Genomic DNA, 15,167 nt, shown 5'->3' with positions numbered 1-15,167 from the left:
GCAAAGATCAGAGACATTCAATACACCACAAGCAGGTGTCACAACACCACAAGCAGACACACTATTTCACCAGCAGTGTTACGCATTGTGAAGTTATCTAGGAGATAATTTAATTACTTTTGAATATCCCCGCCTGTCCATCAAAATCATGCTCTGCCGGAGTGGGCAATCTGAGGTTGGCAATCTGAGATGAACAACTTTTGTTTTATCTTATGCTCTGCAACCAATGGGTCTGTAGAGTTGGCTGTGTCGAGAGGAGTTCCAAATCTTGTACACTGTTAAGATCTTGGCATGAGAAGTCTGATGAGCCTGCCGATCGCAGGCAAGGAATTTAGTGATGACCTGGTATGATGACCATCGTGCCAGAACAACTGCTACTGTATGCGTGACATCTTGAGGGGACAGGTGGCTGAGATGGTGAGGAAGAAAGGCCCTTCTTGGAATGGCTTGAACGTGGACGGGATCACATTGTACACACCGGCTGGCACACGTTCCAGCTCAAGAACTGTGAAGCCAGATCTGAAACACAAAGATGATCAAGCACAATCATGAATTAGGTGTAGCTTCATCACAACCTGTACAGAACACAGTAAGGTGCACAGCCAGGAACCTTTAACAAGGAAATTGGCGATTTTCTGTAATCTGTAAAATGATATGTGGGATAACCTTGAAAAAAAAAAAAAACTCTCCAGCACTCCTTATCTGTGTTAGTTGGCTTCATCGGAGCACCTCACCAATTGTGACTAGAATTTGTCACATCTCCATGACATATGATACAAAATTGAACAATGAATGACTGCCATTATGCTTATTAGGCATCTAGGTGTTCGTACTGTGATTGGAGACTGTGCGTGCGCACCTGTATAATCAAGAAATGTGTACTACGTCCAGTGACAGTGGCCCCGTTCCATTCTTGGTATGCTTGACCGCAATAAATTGCATATGCTTCACCATATAACACGGTTGCATTGTGGCGAAGCTGACTGGTCAAGTTCGAATTATCCGGAGAAAGCCAATTTTAAGATCGAAATAATGGAAGTTTGGGACCATAGGAATGAATGGGTGCCGGTCGGAACATTCGGTCAGGATCGAATTAACCGGAGTCTAAATAACGGAAGTCTACTGTAATACCTTTTGTACAGCTAGTTTCAGTTTAATTTTTACTGTGTCGTGATGCGATGATGATCGTGGGAGTTTAGTGGCGCAAGGGCCAGGTATGGCCAAAGAGTGCCATGCCAGTGTTAGTGAGTTCGTAGTGGAGTGATGACTTTTGAGAAGTACATGAGACGTGGCTGTAAAGGGGCCTAAATTTAGTTGCTGCAAAATGCGTAAGATCTACATGTAATAAGATCTTACGAACATTCCATGTTCATAAGATCATGGCAATGAGTAATGAGGTGTACTATGACCATGAAAAATGTACTGCAAAATAATGCTACAATACACAAATTATGTCAGATACAAAAAATTGGCAAGAAGCACAACTGCCTAAACAGAGCCCTTGAAACACAAGGGCCTGAAAACATGGGCTATACAAAACTACTATTACAGCAGCATCCTTTGGAGAGAGCATGTGCTACTAATTTATTGGGCTAATAACGTTTAGCACAACATCGTTCAAGAAACCTTTGACTGCTTTGGTGTTAAAAAGCGGTTCTTCACCAAGAAACATAACGGGATAGAGAGGGACATGATAGCGGTATGCTAGAGGAAAATGCTTCTTTCTCTCTGTTTCGGTTTCCCGACACTCCAGGAGAACGTGGAGGACGGTCAACTTCTCACCATATCTAAAACAGGTTGGTGGTTCATCACCAGTCAGCAAAAAACTGTGGGTGCCATATGTATGTCCTATTCTGAAACGACAGAATAGGACATCAGTTCGTCGTGTTTTCATTATGGGGGGCCAGAAATCTAACTGTGGTTTAATCAAGTGAAGCTTTCAGCATTCCACAAGCGTTGCCAGTGGCTTCGCAGTTTCTTTCGCAAAAAAGGTTTCAGATCTGTGGAAGGGATAGCAGCGGCAGGATTAATAGCTTGTGATGTAGTAGTTGATGTGGCCAACTGGTCTGCTAGCACATTGTTCTCGATGCCTCTATAGCCAGGCACACAGAATATGATGAAATACTGGTTAGATATATACGCTCTGCATAGAGTGGAATAGAGCTCAATAAGTACAGGATTTTTGTGTTTGCAGAGTGACATCAGGGCTTTTACGACGCCTAGGGAGTCTGTAAATATAATTGATTTTTGAAGTTTTGATTTCGTAATATGATTCACAGCCGACAATAGTGCATAGGCCTCAGCCGTAAAGATACTTGTTTCCGGATGAAGTACACCGGATTCCGAGAAGGATGGGCCGACGGCTGCATAAGATACCCCAGCATGTGATTTAGAAGCATCTGTGTAAAACTCTGTGCACGAGTACTTGGACTGGAGTTCTAGGAAATGCATTTTGATATGTTTAGTCATCTCTACAAACGATGTGTCACACTCTATGATCTGCCACTGCCACGGCGGTAACAGTTTCACTGGAGCCATAGGACGATGTTCAAATACGGGAACACCCATTTCCTCACTAAGATTCTTTACACATAAAGAGAACGGTTTCCTCGCTGCAGGTCGATTATGGAAGAGTGTGGCAGCGGTCATGTCGTTCATGATTGAATAAGAAGGATGTTCAATGTTCGCATGTATTCTCAGATAATATGTAAAACTGCTTTATGATCGCTGGAGATGAAGTGACCACTGATTCAACTCAACATGTGTCGTGATGTCATGGTGCAGAAAGCGGTTGTGTGGGAGACATTGGGACGTCTTGACACTTGCTCCAGCTCGCACAGTTGTCTGCTATGCTGCTACATTGGTCCTCAATAAGCGTTATCAATAGAGGAGGTGACCAAGCGAGCCAGAGTGAGTGTCAAAGCGTCGCAATATCCTGCTCCCACATGACCACATATTATGCCGTGTTGTCACAACATAGTAGAAATGAAACAAAAAATGGTCATTGGAAATCTATCATATTAAATTATTTAGGGTGCTGTGAGGCTTGACAGTTGTTTTTTAGGGTTTAGAGATCTAAGACAGTCATTTAAAGCAATAAAATGAATAGTCCAAATTATCATGTCAGTATAAAAGCAAAAGGTAAAACTCACATTCACACTATCGGCAGTGTATCTCTAGTTTGCAGTACTTCTTTGACTAGGCTCCAATTAAAATTAGCTCCATTGAAGCTCCACTTCTTGAAGACGGTGCAGGCAGAAGCAAACCAAATGTGCAGCTTAGCACATATTATAGCACTAGCACCTAGCGACATTATGTTTCTCAACGAGCACACTGGAAGTCAGCCTCAGGCAACCGGAAGTTGAGGTGTCTCCAAAACCGTCAGAATAATAAAAACCCATCTAAAAGGAGGTTATGGTTCAAGTTAAGAGTTGTATAGGATAGATATGATATAGGAGCATAAGTTTAGTTAAGGAACAGGCCAATGAACTGTCAGGTCTTTCTCATCATTATGATGATTAACTATCATCAGCAATGGCTCGAGCGTCATCGTCTTCTTCCACAGCTGGCTCGTTGGCAACGCACGACCGTGCTCATGCCACTGCTCACGCGTTCGTCATCGTCGTCTTCTTCTACAGCTGGCTCCGTTGCCACTCATCATTCCAGCGTAGAATTTCACTTCTCTTCCGTCGTCCTAATGGGGAGGCCGCATTTACGGAGTTATGAGCCATTGCTTAAGGAGGTATGAGCCATTCATTGTTCGTGTCCACAAGTGCGCTCCGCCGGTGCGTTAGGACACGTCGTCAGTTGCTCCTCTGGGTGTGGTAGGAGAAGGACGTGCATTAACCTAAGGTCTAGGGGCTAGCACCATTAAAGACACTTAAAGGGAACATTAAGGTCGCCTAAAGTTTTTTTTATAGGACTATTCTTAATGTACAACAACAAAAGACACCTTGCTTGTTTATGCAGAAATAGCTGGCCACTAATTACATAGCCAATAAAAGGCAGCACTCACTTGAACATTCCAGATCCTTTCCGAGCGAAGAAGTCTGAACATGATGGGTTGTTCACAGTGACAGTCACAATATCAAAGCCAATTTGGTATTGCCTGAAGAAAAAAAAAAATCCAACAACAGCCATGACTCAATTAGGCACTAGTTTAAATGCATAGTATGCATATAGTATGTACTAAAGTAGTGGAGCTAAATGTACTGACTACTCAGCTGGTTACGTTTTATAAACTACTATTTGTCAACTAGACCAAAAGAAATAAATGCCAATATGCTACCAGAATATAAAAAAAAGCAAAAGTCTGAAAAACCTCCAGTTACTTTGCAGCGCCTTCTTTAGTTAGGAAGGACAACATTCAATGCTTCCAGCATTCCATTATGTGAAGAAAAAACAGAAAAACTTGTGAGCTTGCATGTGAATTTTTTTCCATCAAGTCTCGTTACGACCTGGTTCTCTTAATAGTGGAGAATTAAACTAAGCACGAGAGCAGGTGCGGATGTTTGTTATGTCTAAGGGCACTGATTAAAACAGCAGGCAAGACCAACTTATATGAATTTCATTACTGCGAATATGTATTGCATTTATGCTTCACACATTTCAAGCACAGCACACTCTCCTAATAGAACAGCTGATTTTACATCAGCTAGAGCTAGCAGGTGGATTAGAATAGGAGCCCATCTGTTTATTAAACAAAACAGAGGCACAGGCTTGACGTGTATTATACAAATCTCACTAGAAGACTACAAACCTTTAGGTAATGAGCAAGCCATCAAGTCAAGCTTTGCATGGAACAAATGTCAGACCTTACACACGATCAATTAAAAATCATGACTGTGTACATAAAGAGAATGTAGTGATGCCACAGACATATGCATTAACAAATACCTTCTCAGTGCAACTTCTTGCCACAGATACTAATCACAACGTGCCTGCCAACCTGTCTACCGATCACATAAGATGCAAAGCACTTCAACATCCCCCTGAACCCAAATATGATGGGTGGAGTCTCACTTCGGCCCCTTCAGGCTGACAAGCATTTGATTGTTGTCATGGCTACTCTGCAGAGACACCTGGTACACTGGATTGCGGCCATAGGTCTCTGGGTGATTGCCACAGCCACCGGCCGTTGCTGCTGTCCATGACCCGTGCTTCTCCTGCACAACAGGTAAGCAGAACTGGTTACAACTGCAGGCCGGGTCACCCTTAATTAAAAGTCAATAAACTGTGAATGCATCCCAAATGAAGTAATGTCCCACAACGAAGTACATATTTTCATTTTTTAAAGCTATCGCTTCCAAGCTAGCATAATGGCCTTGCTTCACGCTGTCTCCCAACACAACACTAGTGCCACCTATTGTCTTACATCAAAATGCTTTGAGGTCAGTGCATCTGACTCCCAACAGTCAGCACAGTTGTGGAGCCAACCCAGCTTGAGAATATCGCAGTGCCTTTCATTGTGTTTACATATTTAATGATTTCCTAGACCTTATCATCACTACTAAATACTATGCAGCAAAACTAATGAACTGTTACTTTTCCAAGCAATACGGGTTGAGTGCATGGTGCAAAACATGCAAGCACACCGAAGCACTCTTTGGCTGTGGTGCTACATTTCTTGCACCATAAGTTTTGGTGTTGTGCAAGGAAGTGCACAAATGCTGCTGGTCGCATTGCTGTTGATGCGAATTCTTCCACAGCAAAGGGGAAGGCCCTTATCAGCCGAAAACACATTGCTCTCCTCTATGGTTTGTTCCTTCAAAAAAATCAGACTAATGAAAGCACCTCTTTATATCTGTGCATTGTGGGGATGCTTGACTCTCACACGTGTCCTGTAATCCGGCTTCTCCGTGTAGCTCTGTCTGTGTAGTTGCAGAATAGTACGAGAGATGACGCGAGCTGTGCGCTGCTAACGCCACCTAACAGCGGAATCACTCGGGCGCAAACGGGAGTAGCCTCTTCCTCTTTGGATTGGGGTCAGCGGTGTTTACACGTCTCGCACATTGGCCGGCACGCTTCGCGGGACCGTCCCGAGTAATGCTTCGAAGCGGGGCACCGGGATGGACAAACATGATCATTCGAACGCACCACCGTTCGTGTGACTGTACACGGGAACGATTAGGGGTTGGTGTCCAGCATGGGGGTGAACATATTCGCTCGATATCCTGTCGCGGTGAGTCGGACTTCCTCGATTCGTCAGCGCCCATCTGCATGTTCTATTGGTAGTAATTCGGCTAGCTGGCATTGGTGTATGAAAGGCACAATAAATGGCCATTTGACTGTTTCACTACTGTGTTGTCCAAAACGTTCCTTTCTCTCAAGAGCACGTTTGAGACCACAGCATGTATCAGTGATCAGTCACTCACAGTGAACAGATGTTTTACCTCCCAATCGTGTGCAAAACATACCCAATTCTGCGCAGCCATGTGCAGAGCTAAAGGCACTGTGCTCCAATAAGCTACAATGGTACTATAAACATGGCTGTTGCTGTTCCGTTTTCCTACATGGATTTGCCGAAACACTTCCTTTTTTTTTCAGCATTTTAAAAACAGTTTTAAGAACTGAAAATTTTGGGGGTGGCCATCAGCCTATATTCTAATATCTTCCCGTCATGTGCGCTCCTGCAGGTACTGCGCCAAACTGATCCCGAGGCCAGTGATGTCGGCAAAAGTGATTCATGCACACGTACAGAAAACCCAAAAGCCTTGCAATAACCCTCAATCACTAAATCACTAGCCACTAAAAAACTGTAAATGGAAAAAGTATCCTTCTCAATCTATATCTTGCTTCTTCAACTCTGCACCCAACAATTATTAGCAAAAGTGCTATGCGGACATCAAATACATTTTGCCACTTTGTGGCAACTTGATGGACATCACTGAGTTGGTGGCAGCCCTACCTCACGAACATATTTGTAAGGGTTCCCAATGGGTGCTAGGTGGAATGGGCAGCTGCTGTAAGCCCGCAGTGTGTAGAGAATGGTGTTGTTCTTCTCGTACTGCGACACCACGAGGGTGTAGCGGGTGTCCCCACCCTTGGGAACCACCATCTTGCACAAGTAGTGCGGGCTGTTGATCCGCACACCATCCAGATACGGTGGAGGATCAACTGCATGTGTGAATAATTTTAAAAAGATACAAAAGGAAGACTTGTTAAAGACGTTCAATGCTTCACTGTTCTGCAAAACAGTTCCCTATGATAAGAAGCCACTACTCTTGCACTGAAAAGATATTATTACACACCGTATTTACTCACGTAATGAACGCACCCCCCACTTTTCCAATCAAGCAGTTTTTTTTTTTTTCCCTTGTCTAATGAACGCACCCTGAACTTGCTGCCATAAAGTAGGAGAGACACGGTACAATTCGGCGTCTGATATGGTGTCCGGCAGGTAGGATTGTATCGGACGCCACATCGGATGCCGAATCATACCGTGTGTCTCCTACATTTATTGCGATAGCAATTATATGGTCACTCCAGGCGCATTTTTGCCGTCGGTGCCGACGATCGCGCCTCTATCTCCTGTGTTCGAGGGAAGAAAGCGGGGAGGAAACGCACCGTATTCCATTGCGCGCATGGCTCCGAGGGGAGGGGAGGGAGGGGGCGGTGCATCAACTGCGCATTGAGCAGCTATGCGCGCCTTAGCTTGAAAGCAATCTGCGTCGAAGGCCCAGTCTAGGTGCGACGGCGGCTGATACCTTTGCACGTGCTCCGTTCTCACCGCTCAGTTTGCGTTGAAGTGATACAAAGCACAAAGGTCACTTTGCTCACTGTTGCTGCCGCGAAGCTCACGTCAACGTTTTGACAGCGGGTGTCCACGGTCATTAAGTGTGATGTGTCCATGTTTGCCTAAGCGCTACCATGCTTGTTAATTTACATAGTTAGCGAATGTTTGCAAGTTTAAACGGCCGATAAAGCTATTATCCTTACTTCATGCAGCCGTCTATGCATTTGCTATCGCAATCGATGGTTCGCCTTTCGGGTGAAACTGCGACTTGCTTAGGGTGGCCGTGGAAAAAATATAGCTCAAAATATTACCTCGCATAATGAACGCACCCCCCAACTTTGCACATATTTTTGAGGAAAACAAGTTTGTTCATAATGCGAGTAAATACGGTATTTGCTAGAGAGATGCCGAGGCACATTCGCGATGTTCATCAAAAGGTTGCCATTGTAAACTGCAGTGCAATTTTCATTCAGAGATTGTTGGTAACGACATTCTTTCAGAAGCAAAGAAGAATAGAGAGACCTGCTTTTTAACAGAACGACACTGCCGACGGTTCGCACTGTTTTATTCACAGAAAATTTATATAGACTTGCATGTGCTGCTGACATGTTGTTTATTCTGCTCTTTAATACATAAATGAAATGCCTGTCTTTATGGAGAGAACACACTGGCAGACACATGCAGCTAGTGTTTTCGTAAGACCTCAAATGAGTATGACATACGTATTTCAAATCACTTCTACATTGAGTCGCAATTTTATTCTGTGCGCACAAGTGGAAAAGAAAAAAGGGAAAAAGAAGAAAAAAAACGGCAGGGCACAGTCTGCAGAGAATGAGGCTGCTGATTATTTTACTCTCAAAGAAGGCGCAAATTGTAATTAACTCAGTTAATACAGCCAACAAACATTAAAATGTTGTTCTCGGTAGAGCAGGCTTCGTCATGTCAATTCGATGAATCGATTTCAGTATGAGCAAAGGCAAGTAAGATAGACTTACATGGCAGGTACACCTTTTTCCCGTTGTTTTTGTACACAAGCAGGCAGATGTACTCGCGGTTGTTCGCAAAGTCCTCCTGCAGGGGCCATACACAATGCGTAATCCACACGAGGCCTACACAATCAACGAAGAAGGAACACTGACCCTGTCTGTGATGTGCCGTGTCAGCAGGATCCAGACAGCGCAGCCCGATTTGCTTAGTTCGAGTGAAAACTGTGGGTTCTCACCAATGTTGTACAAATCTTTGACCGGGCCAGTCCCAGCATTCCATGCCCTGCAGAGTGGATCCAATGCAAACAATGACAGTAATGATTAACATTTCTTAGACAATGCTGTGCAACTTTCATCGTGCATTTTCTATTTCCTCCTTTTAGTGTCATGATGTCGCAAGAATTACATTATGACAATGATGACACTGGTGACACTTTTAGGGAAAAGATAACACAAAGTTCTTAGGACAGACTATCAGCCATCTTGATTATTGAGCTATACTTTGTAAATTATTTGTAAATACATTTTCACTTATCTCTCCACCTGAAACATTTTGGAGAACGTTCTGGGTAACCTGCATGTTCTTTCACTTCTTTTATCTATCAGTTACTTCCTATTTCTATGTGGAGTTGCAGTTCTTTCACTACTGCCAGATTTACGCTCAAGTGCCGGGTACAAAACAAGTTCAAAATGTTTTTACACTTACACATAAAACAGTAATTCAGGAGATGGAAATACCAAAAGACGGCACTTAAAAACAACCCATAGCATCAACTTTAGTGTCATCTTTAGACAGCCCTGTCAAAGAATTAAGTTGCAAGTCCCACTGTATGCCTATTAAAAGGACTAAGCACAGCCTACAAGTAGAGCTCTATGAGGACCCTTGCCTATGAGTGCAGTAGGTGTACTGGAACAAGCCCGGGTTCCAATTAAGGTAGGCGACGTCGAAGAAGTGGCACACAGAGTCGTAATCGATCCAGAACACTCCTGTAGCATGAAAATTCAGAGCACTTTATAAATGCACACATTTCACATGAACTAGTTCAACAATGAACTTTGTTTTATCAGCACAAAGAAAACGAGCGTAAAGTAATAGTGCCATTGATGTAAGGTAGTCGAAAGAGGGTCGGAAAGCTGGCCAAGAAGCAAGCTTAAGCCTAAACAGATAAAAGCCCACTTGAATGGAATGCCTATTTGAAGTTCAATGCATATGATTGCAGAAAAAAGGTGTGAAATTGTATGTTTTATGCTTGTCTAGATAACAATGTTCGAGTCTTTCCACTGAATTGTACTTATCTATTACACACATGTGCACTGAGCTCTGTCACAACAACACACCACCAGATGCTATCAAGTTCAGCATGCACAACTCGTCCTAAAGTCTGTGGTATTTATCCACTGTTTTCATATGATACATACTTTTGTTACGACTGCTCAATGAAAAGTGCAGAAATTGAATCAATTTGTTTAGACACACATACAAAAGCTCTTTAGCACATTATTCTACCAATGGTTTCAGTATTTCGTTTGTTGGTGGAACTGAGACTGTTGGACTGATACTGTTGGTGGGACTGCCCAGTCCTACATGAAAGGACTGGGCAGTTGGCTTGCTCTTATAATTACTTACATTTAGCTAGAGCTTCACATACAGAACAATAAACCCTTCTGATCTACCTTTATGACACCATTTCTCCAGCATGTAAATATTCCAGAAATTTCTTACATCAATAAAAATTCCATTTTTGTTTTATATTTAAAAATATACCTTACTAGGCTAATGCCTAAATGACAGCACATGCTGAACTGCAGAAGTAATATTTTAGCTCCTTCATCCAGACAAATGACATGGATTCAAACTGCCACCCTCTACTGTTTCCACCTATGACCTACTCACACACTAATTCAGGAGCCATATTATGTAATGATGCTTTTAATCTTCTATTCTTCTTGCCCTTCTTTAATGGCTGGCACAATGGGAGGCCTTAGTTATCACTAGTATCAGTCACTCAATGTGGCAGGTGACAAGAAATTAATACAATCAAATAAAATAAACCTTATACAGTGGAACCTCATTGATACGATTCTGCATAATACGTTTTTCGGGATAATACATTTCTTTTTCTTTTCCTTATAATGCAATTTGGTTGGATTTGGTTGCATTTGGTAATACGATGATACGATTTTCGGATAATATGGTTTATTTTCTGGTTCCAGTGAAGATCGTATCAATGAGGTTCCACTGTATAATACAGCCCCATGATCACAGATCAAAACAGCAATCAAATGTCTGTTCTCACCTTAGCAACGTTCCACACCATAATTCGAAAATAAATTTTAGACAATAAGTAAAAGCAGTGTAAAGAGTGCAGCGATGCATGTTGTGTATGCACACCTGCATGGCCATACCATTATCAAACATGGCAGCATTGTGTGGGTCATATTTTAATGCCTGTGCCAGGGCAGGTGTCCAGCTGGTGGTGTCACGCTCTGAGAAGCGGCCCTTCCAGCGGAGGTGGCTCCAGGGGTTCTTGAGCAGGAACAGACGCCGACCCTGGAAATTGACATAGCAAGATACCAAAGCGATTTTGCTTGTACTGCAAGCCACAATGCCATCAATGTGGTTTCCATTGATAATTAAAACTCCCAAGCAAGAATTACGACAATTAGCAGAGGAACTTTGCAATGCATGTTCCATCAACACATAAAAACATATGCAGAGGCGAAGTCAAAACAAACAGGAAAATCACACTGCGATTAACGGCTACTGTATTTGCATAATATGTGAAATTTTTTTCTTCAGTTTGGGGCTTTGGGCATGGTGTGTGCAAATTACACTGGGTTTTCCCGTACTTGTTCCTGATAACATGCCTAAGAGGCCACAATCTGCAACATATGCAGAAAAAGAAAGCATGTGTAACACAAGGACAAAGCGTCTTTATTTTACAAAACACCTACTTCATCCAGACGAAATCAGGCCAGGGACATGGCAGACTCTGAGCCATCTTCATCATTAATGGCGTCGTAACGACATTGTCCTCAGTTCGATTAGGAGCATTTGCAATTTTTTTTTTTTTCAAGCTGGACACCAAGATCTTGGGGGAGACCACGTCCCACACTACTAGAATCCACGTCCCACACTACTAGAATCCACTCAGACAGCATCTACACAGAAAGCCTTCTTATTCTCCCAGTGCGAGTGAGAGACTGTTCTTCACTGACCACCCACTCCATGCACAGCTTGCGCACAGTCTTTAAAAGGCTTGTTAACAGAAACATTCAAGGGCTGCAGGACTGATGTAGGCCTCCTGGGATGACAACGAAGTTCGTTTTCATATCCTGCAGCTTTTGTTTCACGCCGTCGACGAGGTGACTCTTGAAGCTGTTCGAGACCAGAAAAGATGGCAGCCACAAAAGGGCACTCGGTCGTCTTTCCCAAACAGTGTTGAGCCAATCATGTATAAATGCTTCATTCACCCATTTTTTTCAAGGACACAGATATGGTTGCATCCTTATACCTTCAATTTCAACAATGTTTTTTATTTGAATACAGTTGAATCTTGATATAACGAAATTGACAAATTCCCGAAAACTTCGTTATAAAGAGGATTTCGTTATATGCAGGTTCGGCACGAAAATTCGAAAAAGAAACGCTTACCGTATTCACACGATTCTTACCGCTTACTGATGGCGTCTTAGCATCGTATATTATAGGCCCGTTTATAGTCCAACGTTATCGTCGCGCGGGCCAGCGTCATTTGTGGCCAGTCACGCTACGCCAGTTGCGCTGCGCCAGCCGAAACGCCATCTCCTCTATACTCCGAGGCGCGCGCCGTCGGCTGTTATCTTCAGAGCATGCGCAGAATGATCCCAAGCCCACGCGCTGCTTTGAACGGCTGTCTGCGACAGTCGGCGAAGCGGCGTGGGCGCCTTTATTTCTTCGCGCGAAATGGCATTGTGGGTCGGCGCAGTCGGCGCGACCAACGCGCGAATGGGTCAGGAGCCAATTTGGCGCAGGGCCCGTCAGGGCGCGTCGGAAGCCGCCGGTTACGTTGGCTGCGCCGGTGTGCTCAACTATAGAGGGGGTCGTTTTCGCCAACGTGACGTAGCATGCGCGCACGCACTCGCGTTACGTCGGACTATAAATGGCCCTTAGCGTCAGGTTAGTCAGGTGAAGTGCAGAGACTTGCGCAGTAACCAAAGAGTGGCGCTGCCAGCACGTTGAAAAAAAAAAGAATGTTTTTTTTTCTTCAGCAACATCAACTCAAAAGGAGAGTGCCGGCTTGGCGGGCTAGGCCAGCTGCAGCAAGCGGCGGGATCAGGTTTGAATGAAGGGAGCGGGAAAGGTCACGCATGCGGGCAGGCCCGCCTTGCACATGCTCGCATGCACGCACACGTGCTCCCGCCTCAAAGTCGCCGTGAATTCGAGCGCACCAAGCGCGATGCCGCCGCTTCGCATTCCGTCGTGGCGGAGAAGGTGCTTCCGGTTGCTGCTCGCGCAAAAATGACAAAATTTGGGGCGAAATCTCTAGGTTGTCGGCGGGGAAAATTCGTTATTTCGAGGGGGTCTCCCGCTGCCACTTCGTTACGTAGAGGTCTCAAATACATGTGCTTCTATGGAGTAACGGCGGGGAATAGAAAAACTTCATTATATCCAGGAATTCGTTACATGGAGGTTCGTTATAAGCAGGTTTAACTGTATAACAAACAGTGGGAGCTTGTGCTCATCAGTGTTCATGGCCAGCACCACCATGCACCGGTGTTTTTTACTGCTGGCTGTTCTTATCATGACTACTGAGATGTCCTTTTCGCTCAATGCAGTGTTCAAAGGCACATGAGGCATCAGTGGCGTTTTGTCTGCATTCCAGACTTGGGACGTGATGAAGTTTTCAATCTTGTGCAATGCTTATCACAAAACGGTGAAATGCAGCCACCTTATCTTTATAGTGCTCGGGCAAATGCTGGCACAGGTTCATCCTACACATCAGAGACAGACTATCTGATATCATAAAGCATGTCACCCTCCTTCCGCTCGTCTATAAGACTGCTGCAGGGACCCGTTTTTCCTGTGTTATCTTCCTTGCCTGGATTTCCAGAATACCAGATGACATGACAAAACTGGAGGACCTATGCTCTTCAGTGTACTGCAAGAGTTGAACAGTTTCTATTTTCTTCGGCATATTGTGTGACCCAAGGCTTGAACTTATACGTGTAGTTAAAGTAAGCCATCACAAGAACAACCACTGAATCCCCAACCAAAAGACGAAAACATCACTGACCAATACAGCATGACACAATGGCCACAGAGGAGCATCCCGTGTTCAGAGAAGCTACACCTTCACATGCCTTCGATGGAGAAAATACGTAGTTGTAATCACTTCCACTCCACGCCTCCACCACCCACCTTCTTTTTTTTTTTTTTCTAGTGTTATTTCTTGCTGTTTGGCCAAACACACCAAGCCTGCCTTACGTGCCGCACTGACGCAAGGCAGCCCGTGGAAAACAAAATATGCGAGTAAATGTGTTTTTCATAAAACTGGGTAATAAAGTTATCACCGTCATCATCAGCCTATATTTTATGTCCGCTGCAGGACGAAGCCCTCTCCCTGCGATCTCCAATTACCCCTGTCTTGCGCTAGCCGATTCCAACATGCGCCTGCAAATTTCCTAACTTCATCACCCCACCTGGTTTGCTGCCGTCCTTGACTGCACTTCCCTTCTCTTGGTATTCATTCTGTAACTCTAATGGTCCACCGGTTATCCATCCTACGCATTATATGGCCTGCCCAGCTCCATTTTTTCTTCTTAATGTCTACTAGAATATTGTCTATCCCCATTTGCTCTCTGATCCACACCGTTATCTTCCCATCTCTTAACGTTAGGCCTAACATTTTTTGTTCCATCGCTCTTTGTGCGGTCCTTAACTTGTTCTCGAGCTTCTTTGGCAACTTCCAAGTTTCTGCTCCATATGTTAGCACTGGTAGAATGCAATGATTGTAAACTTTTCTTTTCAACGACAGTGGTAAGCTCCCAGTAAGGATTTGGTCATGCCTGCCGTATGCACTCCAACTCAATTTTATTCTTCTGTAAATTTCCTTCTCATGATCAGGGTCCCCTGTGAGTAATTGACCTAGATAAATGTACTCCTTTCCAGACTTCAGAGGCTGACTGGCAATCCTGAATTCTTGTAGGGGTGTGCAATAAAGTATGGGTGTGCAAATTATGTGAGGGCAGAAATTAAGGTAGTAAATGCAGTATCTGCTTCGTTAGTACAGTCAAACCTCTACTTAGTGAAACCCAATTTTATGAAATTCTCGATTTAACGAAGTGCTTTTGATTGAAACTTCTATATTTAATGAAATAATTCACAGGTCCAATCAACTATGCTAAATCAAGGTTTAACTGTTTATCACAGAATGCTATCTCTTATGACAGTCCGGAGCAGTCCA

General features: G+C 43.9%; 1 protein-coding gene across 2 annotated transcripts in view; it reads right to left on the bottom strand.

Annotated features, from left to right (window-relative positions):
- Positions 1-52: 52 nt before the first annotated feature.
- The window catches only part of LOC119442727 (calpain-7), a 37,492-nt gene continuing 22,377 nt past the window's right edge, over positions 53-15,167 (bottom strand). For both annotated transcript variants that reach the window (XM_037707717.2, XM_037707716.2), the window contains exons 12-19: positions 11,128-11,272; positions 9,609-9,708; positions 8,875-9,004; positions 8,731-8,806; positions 6,908-7,116; positions 5,023-5,165; positions 4,016-4,108; positions 53-519 (exon numbers count right to left, since the gene is read on the bottom strand). In XM_037707717.2, coding sequence (XP_037563645.2) covers positions 375-519; positions 4,016-4,108; positions 5,023-5,165; positions 6,908-7,116; positions 8,731-8,806; positions 8,875-9,004; positions 9,609-9,708; positions 11,128-11,272 — 1,041 coding nt within the window. In that variant the 3' untranslated portion in view covers positions 53-374. The remainder of the gene's footprint in view (positions 520-4,015; positions 4,109-5,022; positions 5,166-6,907; positions 7,117-8,730; positions 8,807-8,874; positions 9,005-9,608; positions 9,709-11,127; positions 11,273-15,167) is intronic.

The sequence above is a fragment of the Dermacentor silvarum genome, chromosome 2, assembly GCF_013339745.2.
Source record: "Dermacentor silvarum isolate Dsil-2018 chromosome 2, BIME_Dsil_1.4, whole genome shotgun sequence".
NCBI lineage: Eukaryota > Metazoa > Arthropoda > Arachnida > Ixodida > Ixodidae > Dermacentor > Dermacentor silvarum.
The sequence above is the reverse complement of the archived record's forward strand: the minus strand, read 5'-3'. Positions and strand labels throughout refer to the sequence as shown.